The 13091-nt window shown below is 56.1% G+C and overlaps 1 protein-coding gene across 1 annotated transcript in view; it reads right to left on the bottom strand.

Annotated features, from left to right (window-relative positions):
• The window catches only part of CPXM2 (carboxypeptidase X, M14 family member 2), a 115024-nt gene that overhangs the window by 100771 nt on the left and 1162 nt on the right, over nt 1–13091 (bottom strand). The window contains exon 2 of the mRNA XM_070058297.1: nt 6791–6889. Within this exon, the coding sequence (XP_069914398.1) occupies nt 6791–6889 (99 nt within the window). The remainder of the gene's footprint in view (nt 1–6790; nt 6890–13091) is intronic.

Genomic DNA, 13091 nt, shown 5'->3' with positions numbered 1-13091 from the left:
CATTTCCCTCCTCTTTCTACCCTGAGAACATCAAGCAAAGGATCCACAGCAAGTCCCTGGAACGGCCCAAGTGAGCAAAATGGGAAGCTCCTCCCCTTGGGCTCACAGTCAAGGGGAGAAAACTCTGCACTGAAGAGAATGGCCCAGGACGGCTAAGCCTGCTCCGCCACTCTGCAGACAAGAAACTCAACACTCAGCGCAGTCTGGAAGCCTCACTGGCGAATGGGCGAGCCAGGGGTCTGTGTCACCAAAGCACCCTCCGCCACCTGAGGTCCCCAGGGCTGCAGAGGCTTTCAAAGGGGCCCAGGGCCATCCCTGTTCCGGCCACACCTGCACTGGCAAAGGCCAGAGAAGAAGAGCATCAGCAAAGCACCAGCCCCTGTCCCCAAGAACTTCAGTCCCCGGGCTGTATAGGACCCCAAAGGCAGCTTTTCTGGGGCCACAGCAGCCAAACAGCCCCCCAACCCCCAGCACAGATGGACAGGCTTCCGGGACCCTCCACGTCTTCACAACCTGAAACCCAGCAGGGCAGCAAGGCAGAGATGGAGACAAAGTACACTGCCCCAGCGCCAGGTCCTGGCTTGCCTGCGGCTGCAGCTCCCACAAGAGAACACACAGATGAGCAGGAGACGTCTCACTGGCTGCTCACACGTCCAGGGAGCCAGGGAACAGGAACTGAAATCTGGAACCCATCACCAGCTAAACTGTTACGGATGTCAAGGTAATTAAGAGCATGTTCAGACAAGCACGCGCTGCAAATGGTGTCCCTCCCTCCCACCATAACCGTGGACCCTGGGTGACAGCTGCTGGCTGACCACCAAAAGCGCACAGACATACAGGCACCCGAGAACTTCGAAAGCAACACAATGTCAGAACAAGGAGTTAGAACACCTTCGGTTTCAAACTCTCAAAGAAGTCTCTGATCCCCGTCCAGGGACCTGTCAATCACCAGACTACCTCCCAACCACTGAGCATTCTGTCCACCCTGCAGAAGACACGGCCAAGGAAGATGGGTGTTGCTACACCGATGACCATTGCAATGGAGGGGAAGGAAACAATGTTTCAAAGCTGAATTTAAGTATTCCTCATCAGAAAGTTGAAGAAATCGTGGTTGGACTCACGGCATTTGTGTTGGAATGTCAATGAGGAGATAATGGCCAGGCTTGAAGCAGGCTTAGTCACCTGCTCAGAGCTCTCTGCCCCTCGCCACGTCCTGCCGAAATCGCAGCCAGCAGCCATGACACCGGCTGTGTGCCCTCCCACCAGCACACAGCTTCCCCAGCCAGCCAAGTTTCCACTGCTTCTGGAAAGAAAAGGGCTCTCGTCCTGAGAGGCGCAGGGCGAGCCGGACACAGGGAGAGGAGTAAAAAGCAGCCTTGAGGAAAGATTAATTAGGGTCTGAGCTGTGTCACAATGGGCAGGAGAGGAGAGTGACGGTCACTCTGGGAAGACCGGGCAAGCAGGGCACTGTCTCCCAGGTGCTCCACTCCCCAGGGGGTGCTGATGGGTCCCTGTGTTGTTCTATCCCAACAGATGCACACACGCATGCACACACACGCATGCACACACACATGCACACACACACACGCATGCACACACACGCATGCTCACCATCAGACCCGTCCCTTGCTAGCACACCCTGCACCGCACAGATGGACAGAGGCTCCCTGGTGTGTGTCGACTGCTCCCCATCATCATTATCACCACCATCAAGTGCCTCGCGTGCACATCAGCTCCTGGACCACTCCAAGTGCCCCCGCCTTGACACCGGGGGTCTTTGAGACCTGGGAGTTCAGGCATGCTGAGAACCTAGCATAGAAGGTGGACTCTGGCTCAGGGGCCAGTACCAACCCCCAGCCCTGACTTCCCTAAGCCATCCCAGGAGGCGCAAGGACAGCCCCCTCCCTTGTTAGCAGAGTCAAGTCCCGAAGACCACTGTAAAAGGGCGGTGACCCGGGAGCAATCTGGCTAATGCCAATGAGTTCACCCCTCAGGGCCTTGTGGCTGGCTGTGGTCACCTGCTGGAAATGGAGCCGGGACTCTCCAGGACCCTGAGGGCACTGCCAGGGACAGACTCAGTCTCCCTCAGCCTTCGCTCACATTGTTGCCTGTAAACCCACCAGCTAGCCAATCCGAAGCCAGGAGCCAGGAGCTTCCTCCAGGTCTCTTATGCAGGTGCAGAGGCCCAAGGACTTGGGCCATCTTCTACTGCTTTCCCAGGCCATAGCAGAGAGCTGGGTTGGAAGTGGAGCAGCCGGGAGTTGAACCGGCACACATATGGGATGCTGGCACAAGCATAAAACCTATTGCCCCCTCCTTGACCTTTCTGAACTCCCATCTGACCAATGAGGTGGGCGAGGCAGCCCCTGTGCACTGAGGGGCACTGGCAGGGGCCCCGCGTGTCTCAGACGCGCTGGCTTCAGGCAGATACCAGCCTCTCCCAGGGTTCCGGGAAGCCTCCGAGCCAACCTCAGCCTCATCCAGTCTCTCTTGTCCAAGGCAGCCCCCTTCAGACCCCCCCACACACACTGGACTGACTCCCTCCTGGACCTACTGGGAACACCTGTTGTGACACCAGAATACTAGCCCTGGCACAGAGCAAGTGCTTGGGAAACACCACTCTTAGCAAACCTGCTGCTGACACGGGGCTCGCGCAGGGCCCAGCTCCTGGGTATTGACAGCCCATCAGAACCAGGCCAGGCACAGAGACCACTGCAGAGTGCGGGGCCTACGAGCAGAGAGGCCCAGGAAAGTGACGGCAGTGACCAGGGAAGGCTTCCTGGAAGTAGCACTTGCAGAACACGGAAGCTGCCGGGCAGGGCCTGGCCTGAACGAGGGCCAAAGCCAACCCAGGCCCTGCGTTTGCATGGCCCCTAAGAGTGGGTTTTGTTTGTCGTCTTCAGGGTTATGTTTTAAATGGTTATATAAGTCCTTACATAACAGCCTCGATCTTGCCTCTTGGCCAATAAAGCATAAAATATTTACGACCTGATCCTTTAAAAGTTTTCCAATCCTTATCCTAAGACATAAAATCCTGAGACAGAGAATCAAAACCACAGCGGTGGTGTGCAGATAGCCATGTGCTGTGCGCCCCGCTCTGCAGACACCGTGCTGTCTCACGGTGCACCACGAAGGGGACGCACTCCCCACTTTGCAGTGGGTATGGTAGCCAGTCCAGAGCAGGAGCTGGTGGCTTGTCAGCAAGTCTCAGTTCAGATGCTCGCGCAGTCCCCTTGGGAGACTTACAGCAGGGGACGCGTATGGAAAACCAGTTCCCATCCAACTGGAAAAGAGGGCAGCAGAAGCCAGCAACAGACTGGATCCTGGTAGGAAGCTCCAGGTGTGGAATCGCTCTGTGACCGACACCCAGTGACGCGGGCACTCGGGAACTTCACCCCACACTGCTCCTGGCTGCGAAAGATTGAAACCAGCTGAGAGCCCATCTTCTGGGCGCCAAACAAACAGCGGCTCATCTGATGGACAGGACACAGCGCAAGCTTTTAAAAAGGGAGGACACAAGGGCGCTTCGCAGAGGTCGCCGCAAGCGAGCATCATGAAAATGCAGGGGATGAAAAAATCTTTGAACCAAAATGAACGTAGCCAATCCGCCCATGAACTTTGGACGTTTCGATGTGCCCTAGTATTTATTCATCTCTATCGCTGTGCCACAAACCAGCACAGACAGCACGGCTCACACGAAGCTCTTCTCCCCTGGGTGTCTGGAGATCCGCGGGACTCAGCGGGGCGGCCCTAGGCTGCGGGTTGGGCCACCCATCACTTGGACCCGCGGCCCAGATGCCACTGGGAACAAGCAGAGGCCCCGGAGCCCTTGGCTCAGCACTGGCATGTGGCCACTTCTCACTCTTCTGGCACATGGTCACGTCTCACTCTTCTGTTTGCCTAAACAAGGCACAGGAGCGGTCCAGCCAAAGTCCAGTGACTCTCATCTTTCAAGAAGGGAACTGAAAAGCTACATGGCCAAGGGTGTGGCCATGGGAGAGATGAAGCACTGGCCCACAACCACGGCCCACTGTAGAACAATCCCCAGAAGTCGGGATGCAACTGCCCCCTCATCACAGCGACAGCTGGGCATCCACTCCTCAGAGAGGACATCCCCCAGGGGGAGGTCCACACCCAAGATGAGCCTTCAAGGCCACCCACTCCCATGCCTCCGTGTGGCTGGCATCTGTATTGCCCACGACTCTGACCACAAGGGGCTGACATCTGCACCCTGACAGATGGAGCTGACCTCTCTGCTACCCTCCGTTCTGGGAGCGTCCAGGCTGAGAGAAGATGGACTCCAGGTCCCGAGAATTTCCCACCATGCACCTGCCGCCTCCTGTGCTCAGCACCACGCCTACTCCAGGCTCCTCATTTCTGCAGGCCCCAGGTGTACCCTCCATGGCCATCACTGTCCCAAACCTCCCATATCTGTCCTCTGCCCTTCTATGTCATATTTTAAAAAGATTTATTTTATGCATTTGAAAAACAGAGTTACAGAGAGAGGTAGAGACAGAGACAGAGAGAGAGAGAGGTCTTCCATCCACTAGTTCACTCCCCAGATGGCTGAGCTGGAGCTGAGCTGATCGGAAGCCAGGAGCCAGGAGCTTCTTCCAGGTCTCTCATGTGTGTGCGGGGGCCCAAGGACTGGGGCCATCCTCTGCTTCTTTCCCAGGTGCATTAGCAGGGAGCTGGATTGGAAGTGGAGCAGCTGGGACTCGAACCTGTGCCCATATGGGATGCTGGCATTGCAGGCCGGGGCTTTAACCCGCTGTGCCACAGTACTGTCTCCCCTGCCCTCTTCTATTTCTTTTAAGACAAGAACTTTTAGTGGCTGAAATCATATCAAAGGCATCCAGTGGGTCAGAGCCTTGACGGCTGCAGCCCGGCGGAGCTGTGAGGCCAGGTCGGGGGACGTCCGAGAGTCAGGAAGAAGTAGGGGCATCCATGGCAGAAAGTTCAGCATCAACACACACATGTGTGGTGTGTATGTATGCATGGTGTGTGTGTGTGTGTGTGTGTGGTGTGTGTGCGGTGTGTATGTATATGTGTGGTATGTGTATGTGTGGTGTGTACAGTGTGTGTGTGGTGTGTATGGTATATGTGTGTGTGGTGTGCATGTGTGGTGTGTGGTGTGTGTATGTGTGATATGTGTGTATATGCACGGTGTGTGTATGTGTGGTGTGTGTGTATGTGTGGTGTGTGTATGTGTGCGTATGTGTGGTGTGTATATGTGTAGTGTGTGTATGTATGCGTGGTCTATATGTGTATAAAGAAATGCACCTTCAAAAATCTTTCTGTAAACATCTCCTAAAATTTAAAGACAATTCTGGCAATGAAAAGTACACTTCTAACATACATTTCAGAATGAAGTGACCTGCAGGCCCAGACTCGATGGCGGGTGAGGCCGGCACTGCCAGCTGGGCAGCCCTGTGGCATTTGTCCTTCAAGAATCAGCTGGGGCTTAGCAGCCCACGTGAGCAAGGGACAAAGGGCCCATGTCCAGGACCTGCGTCAGGTGGGGCTCCTGTCACCACCCAGTTAGCGGAGACCCCAGAGGTCCACAGAGTCAGCGCGACCAGCAGAAGCTCAGCTCTGGCATGAACCACGGACTCGAGAGACCCTCCTAATAATACACTGAGCCCCTGGCCCCCAGCAGGCAGGGGAGCGGGCCACGCCCCCCCACCCCCACCCTGGGAGATGGACGACCCTCCCAGCTGGTAGCGGAGAGGCTGCAGATCTCAGCGCCAGTTTTGTTTCAGATGCTCACTCGACCAAGTCTGTGATGTCCCCGATGGCGAGGTCGCGGTTAAAAACACAACCCCACGTCGTTACCTGTGCCAGAGAGGACTGCGATTCCCTTTGCAGCAGTCAACCCTGGGACACGGTTTACGGCACTCACGGCTGCCTCTGTGGCTGCAAACAGGGCATTGGGGCAAACGGGGCATTGGGCTCCTAAGCAAAAGGGCTGGGATAGAAAATGGTGCCTTGGATCTGTGTTTCGCTCCTTACAAGCCGCAGGACCATAGGCAAATTACCCATATTACCACGCCTCGTTCCCTTCATCTGTGACGTGGGTGGTAATAATGATGATGATGATATGAAACCCAGAGGGGCACTGGGAGACGACAAATATAAGGCCAAGTGCCTAGCAACCACCTAAGCGCTAATAAATGACTCCTGCTAATATTAGCAGGAATGAGATCCGTGGAATAATGAAGACACGACACTAATGGTAATAGCTAATAATAATGACAACTGTGGTTAATGGGCCAGAGTTATGGATGAGTCTAGAACCAATGGTTTTCAACATTCTAAAATAAGTAATTAAAGGAACGATATTTTCACAGGACTGCAAGACTCCAGGGCTAACATCGCATATTTTGGAAACAGAAGACTTGGTCTCTGACCCCAGAGACCCCTGGGGCAGGTTGGGAGATAGGAACTGCACACCTGGGGCCTGAGCTGTGGCATAGCAGCTAAGAGACCCCAGAAGAAGCAGGCGCCCGTGTCTTCAGGGAGGGAGCAGAAGGCTGTCCAGAGCTCCAGGAAACGCAGGAACGCGTGGAGCAGAACCAGCCAGGACGGTGCGCTGTGAGTTGGGCTCTGTAGGAGCGTGAGCCACCGTGAGTGTTTTCCCCCAGGATGGCCGAGAGGTGGCAGTCGCTCGCAGCCCCACACCTGCCCAGCACATCTATCTGCACTAGGCTGCACCAGGGGCCTGCACCCCCAGCCCTCTCTGGACAGGGGCTGGAACTGGGGAGGGGTGGTTCTCGAGGGTCCCACTTACTCTCTCTGACGTCATCACGGCCCACGGGGACACCATGATCGTCGCTGGCGGCCTTCTCAGAGCTCCTGGTCCTCGAGCCCTTTTTGTTGCCATTTTTACCTAGAGCGAGAAAGACGGCTTTACTGCCACAGACGTCACAGGTGCTCCAGAAAGAACCAACCGCTGCTCCCGCACAGCAGCGTCTCCACCTCCGCCTCCTTTGTCCAGAGGAGCTGCCAAGACCCCTGCAGCAGGGGGCACAGGCGTACCTGCAGGGGAAGCCCGGGACGAGGCCTCCGCCGCCTCCACCCCAGCGCTGCACACCTGGATCGTATTACACCGTCACTGTGATGTGACTGCATCTGGCTCTGCTCACAGCCATCTGAGAGCCTGGTGCACAACAGTGTGTGATCGGCGAATGAATGGATGCACAGGAGAAGGCGCCAGAGAGTGACGGAACGCACCAACAGGAGGCAGAGCAGGTCTGTGCAGAAAGTCACTGAGTTTGGACTTGAGAAAATCAGTTGAGGGGCAGGTGCTTGGCCTAGTCCTTCCCCGTGGGGAAGCCCCCCTCCCGTATCAGGGTAGCTGGGTTCAAGCCCCAGCCCTGCTCCTGGTTCCGCTGCCTGGACCCTGGAGGCAGTAGGGATGGCTCCAGGAACGCAGTCCCTGCCGCCCGTGTGGGAGATGTGAACTGTGTTCCCATCTTCAGCCACTGTGGGCAGCTGGGGAGTGAACCGGTGGATGGGAGTTGTCTGTCTGACTCTCTCTCATTCTCTGCCTGTCAAAAGTTTTTTTAAAGTTGGAAAACCAAAGCAGGCAATGGATGGAGTCAATAAGCAAAGTCATTTCAGCTGATTCCCCAGTCAACCTCCCCCCATAAAACAAATCACAAAATTAAAGTCGCCAATAAACCAAAATGTTCATAAAGGCTGGGGGAGTAAGACTGACCCAGAGACCCAGACACGTCCACAGCTGCCTCTGTGTCTGTCTCCATGGCCCCGCATCTGTCTCATTTCTGTGGGCAAAAATGTAGAAATGTCCCAGCTGTAACCACCCATGATGCCTGAGTGGGGGCCGCAAAGGCCTTGGCCAGCATAACTTTGGACGATGCTGAGTCTCCCTTGGCAGAAAGCCATTTTACAAAATATATGACGAGTAAGCCACAGTCCGGGGACGAGTGCTCCACCCAGCCCCCGCCCCACACCAGGCTTCCAGCAGTCACACAAGCCCACGAGCAGCAGGGCCAGGCTCTGGCTTCAGCTCCCTGAATCCTGAACAAACAGAACCAGGTGCTCCCTACAAATCTGTGACATCAGAGACGGAAATTAACACGTGAAGGTGTTCCGTGCCCTGGCATCCACCGCGCAATGCCCGATGAGTAGTTGGTTGGCTGCCGAGCAGTTATAGTCATGAGCTCATCCCTGCAGCCATTCAAAGAAACGCGAATTCTGTGGGCTTCGTGGTCCCACAGCAGCAGCTGAGGTGGCAGGGACCGGAGAGGGCCACAGAGGGCACAGCCACACCCGACAGCTTGGGCTCCACTCAAAATTCTACACTCAGGCGCCAAGCTGCCTTTGTCTCTGCATTGAAGGCATCACTCCCCCACCCCGCCCCAAAATCGGGCAGTCACAGGCACATGGGGCACACAGGGAAGCACGACAGCTAATTTTAAAAACTGCAGCATCCCAAGCCGGCTTCCCAGACCTGGGAGTATCCCCTACCTTTATACTCCATGCACAAGCCCTGGTTTCTGGAACCCTGGGCACGGGGAAAGGGGGAAGGCGCCAGCATTAGCTGCTGACGTTGGACAGTATTCTGGAAAGGAAGGTGTGGCCTCAGAGCGCAGCGGAGTTTCTGCACGACGCCCGTGCCTGGGTGGTGTTTACCTGCACCACACGCCCGGCTTTCACCGGAAGGCAGCGCACGCCTGATGCTAAGGATTGTCGCTCACTGCGGAGCTGCGCTCATCGCACCGTGGTGGTTTTTCAAGACACGTGGGGATGGGGACCAGCACGGTCTCCCCAGCAGCCGTGCAGCACGGCACGGGAGAAGACCCTCCACCCAACTCCAGACGCTGCCGAGCGCCCAAAGAGAGACGGCGCAGAGCCCTTCCCGCCAGCTGCAAATGCTACTGTGTGCCCAACAGAAGGGCTTTGTCTGCAACCCAGTATGCACAAACAACAGCTCTCTGCCTGCTTCCCCCATCCCAGGGCACAAACCAGCACAAAACACAGACTCGGGGATTCTGGGCACAGATGTCCAAACACACGTGGCTCGCTGCCCACTCCGCAGATTCCAGGCCCGGGGACTCTGGGCATGAGGCGCCTTCTCTCCCCGGGCGTGAAGAAAGCAACAAACAAAGGAACACGCAGGAGCCCAGATGCACCCACTGCGTCTCCGAGCCCGCCAGATGCCACGCGGGAATGCAAGGGGAGGAAGACGGAACCTTCGATCACTCACTCGAGTCCCGATGATTATTTGGTTTCTTTCCAGGAAGAACCACAGCCAAGTGGAAGGGGAAAGGCAGGTGAGTCATTGGCACTGGTTTACTTCTCCATGGCCACAAACCAAGTCATCCACTGGGAGGTGGCAGCAAAGTCGGTACACCCCAAAGTCACTGCATACCCAAAACATGGCCCCTTTGTCTTATTCTTCACTCTGGGAGAGTGAAAACGGGACCTGGGATTCAGTCCCTGCACCCCAAAACCTTCCAATTGTGGGGATCTGGAAACTGTTGAAAACAAAGAGAAACAGCTGAATAAACGGAATTACAGAGAAGTAGCTCTCAGGTCCACGTGAGGAAGAGTATTCCGGCCATCCACTGAACAGGCAGCCTTGCGGGGACGGGAGCCCTTCGTGGTGCTAAAATCTCTCTGGAGCCTCAGAGGAGGTTTCCGGGTTCTGCGCCCAGACACGAGCGGCTGGTGCTTCCAGGAATCCGCACAGGTGGCGGGGAAGCTGCCAGGAACACACAGCCCAGTGCAAGTGTAAACCAGTGAAATGTGTGGGCAGCGTCAGGAACGGTCACAGCATCGTCCCAGTGGCACTTTCCTGATTCTGATTCTGTACACAGCAGACGGCCAGCCCCCTGGGGCCGAGGGAATGGGTGCTACTGGCTTTCAGTGTGTCAAGCCCCAGGGTGCTGCTCAGCACCCTACAGCAACGCTGTGGGAGGAAGACTGCCACCCCCTAAACTCAGTTTAGTCCCCAACGCCTTTTTTTTTTTTTTTTTTTTTTGACAGGCAGAGTTAGACAGTGAGAGAGAGAGAGACAGAGAAAAGTCTTCCTTCCATTGGTTCACCCCCCAAATGGCCGCCTCGGCCAGTGCTGCACCGATCCGAAGCCAGGAGCCAGGTGCTTCCTCCTGGTCTCCCATGGGGTGCAGGGCCCAAGCACTCGGGCCATCCTCCACTGCCTTCCCGGGCCACAGCAGAGAGCTGGACTGGAAGAGGAGCAACCAGGACAGAATCTGTGCCCCGACCAGGACTAGAACCCAGGGTGTCGGCGCTGCAGGCGGAGGATTAGCCTAGTGAGCCACAGCGCTGGCCCTTTTTTTTTTTTTAAGATTTATGTTTATTTTTCGAAAGGCAGAGAGACCGAGCTCTTTCATCCTCTAGTTCACTCCCCAAATAGCTGCAACAGCCAGGGCTGGGTCAGGACAAAGCCAGGAGCCAGGAGCTTCTTCTGGGTCTCCCATGTGAGAGCAGGGGCCCAAACACTTGGGTCATCTTCCACTGCTTTCCCAGGTGCATTAGCAGGGAGCTGGATCAAAGTGGAGTTGCCCAGACTCAAACCTGTGCCCATGTGGGATACCAGTGCTGAAGGCGGCAGCAGAGTCCAGAAGTTCACATTCAACACCCCAGGTTGTAGCCCCAGGGTGCCTCCCTCTGCAAGCACCTTCCCAACACGCTCTGACACCTGTGTCCAAAAGAGCCCAAGGCAGAGATGACCATTCACTGCACGTGTCACCATCCACGTCAAGCCACCACTTGAAGTGGGAAAAGTAACTTGCACTCTACAGTAACCTGCACTCTACTGTACAGAATGGCTGTGACTCCCTAAGGAAGCTCATTCACATACCAGCCTCTCCTGCTCGGGGTCCAGAGAGGGAGGGTCTGCTGAGCAAACACCAAGAGAAAGGTGCATGTGGCCGTGACTGAGAGCCCCTTGGGAGGCCCACATCCCGTCTCAGAGAGCCTGGATCAAGCCCTGGCTTCTCTTCCCCTGAACCAGATTCCTAGTGAGAGTACCCCGGGGGCAGCTGGTGATGGCTCAAGTACTTGGGTCCCTTGGGGCCAGTGCTGTGGCACAGAAGGCTAAGCTTCCACCTGTGGTGCCAGCATCCCACATATGCACGAGTTCGTGTCCCAGCTGCTCCACTTCCCATCCAGCTCTCTGCTACTGCCTGGGAAAGCAGCAGAGGATGGCCCAAGTCCTTGGGCCCCTGCACCCACGTGGGAGACCCAGAGAAAGCTCCTGGCTCCTGGCTTCACATCAGCCCAGCCCCAGCTGCTGCGGCTATTTGGGGAATGAACCAGCAGATGGAAGATGGATCGAGCTCATTCTATATCTGCCTTTCAAATAAATAAATAAATTTTTTTTAAAGAAAAGTGTTTGGGTCCGTAGCACCTACGTGGGAGATCTTGATTACGTTCTGGCTCCTGGCTTTGGCCTGGCCCACTCTAGCTTTTGCAGACATTTGAGGAGTGAGCCACCAATGAGAGATCTCTCTCTCTCTTTCTCTTTATGACTCTATCAATTAAAATTTAAAATCAAACAGGAATGAAAAGTGTGCCACAAACATCACAGCTGGTTTATCATCCTGGGGTGAGGGAAGGTCTACAAAGCCCCACACAATTCATTAGGAATGAGGCCAAGACAGCAGCAGGCGGGGAAGCGATGCCCTTCTACCCCAAACCCCTAACCGTGCAGGTTCTGAGCCTCGCAGTTTCGGTTTCCCGCAGGAGCAGAGCCTGTTCACCAGGAACACACAGCCCCCTGACTCCACGGCACATCTGTGCCTAGAAGATGCTCTGCCAAAAGCCATCAGCCCTTCTTGGCAACTCAGGAGGCCCCCTCTGTCTCCTTCAGAGGCCTCATCCCGAGGCCGGCACGTGCTGGTGCTCCAGGGAGACCAAGGAGAGTCACCTCCCCATCGCAGCCCTGGATCCGCAGACACGTCAGCCTGTGGGCACTGCGGAGACCTGACTGTGACTTTCTGCGCTGTTTGCTGCAGGGAAAGCAAGCTTTCTTGGGAAGAACGGCTGGCTGCTAGTGAGAGTCCCCCAGAATAATGAAGCCAACTCACCTGCCATTGTCTGGGAAGCACTGCCAAGCCGCCCACTCATGTCCTGAACACCCCACGCTTCTGCACAACCCTCAACACACCTGTCATGACCTTCTCCAAGGCCCCCTTCCGGGGGCTTCACGAGGCAGGGGCCAGGCTGTCTTGCTCTGCCCCTCGCCCGCACCCAGCACCTGGCACCCTGCTGCAGCTTCCTGGTAGAGACCCGCGGGATAAAGGACGGGCTCGCCGGAGCATAGCACAGTCCAGGACGCCAGGGTGCAGGATGCTTTTGCAGATATTGACAAGGTAAAGGGAGGAGGCAGGCGTTGGTCCCCTGTTTGCAGAGGAAGAAGTTGCGATCAGGAGCCAAATCCCAGGCCCTGGACCTTGTGCTCAGAATCCCACTCCGGGCCCCCTGCTGCCACCCCAGTGACTTGCAGAACCTAACACACATGTCCCCCACCCACCCCACCCTACCATCCCCATGCCAGGCTAAACACAGAGCAGAAACGGAAAACAAAACTGCATGTGGATTTGATTCAAGCGACCAAACCAAGAAGTTCAAGAGGAGAGGGGCTTTCGAATCTCCCAAGTCCTTGAGCAAGTAGAATCGTCTCAGCCTCGGTTCTTCCTCAGCGTAAACACCACCCAGCACCCAGAGCCACGGACAGAAGGAAAGGAGCCCACGGCACACGGAGCTGCCGGCACAGCCACGGTGCCGCCTACCGACACAGCGTCTCCACGCTCCCGCTGTCAACCCGCGGTGGCCGGGCTACCTCTTACTCTCCATAACTCCCAGGAACAGAGGAGCATCTACAAGGTGCTGCTCAGGTCACACCACCAACTGAACTGCTGGTTCAAGATGTCCACAAACTGCAACAGAGCAGAGCTGTGTGTGTGCAGAGGGGGACCCCTCTCAGGAGCCCCGCGTCCCTCCTCCACCCCTCCTGCCACACTGCACTGGCTGTTTGACCACAGACTGTTTCCTTGCTGGGAGCTCCGTGACAGTGCCACACACAGGCCTTGTTTCAG

Source organism: Oryctolagus cuniculus, chromosome 15, assembly GCF_964237555.1.
Source record: "Oryctolagus cuniculus chromosome 15, mOryCun1.1, whole genome shotgun sequence".
NCBI lineage: Eukaryota > Metazoa > Chordata > Mammalia > Lagomorpha > Leporidae > Oryctolagus > Oryctolagus cuniculus.
This window is presented reverse-complemented; position numbering and strand designations above follow the sequence as displayed.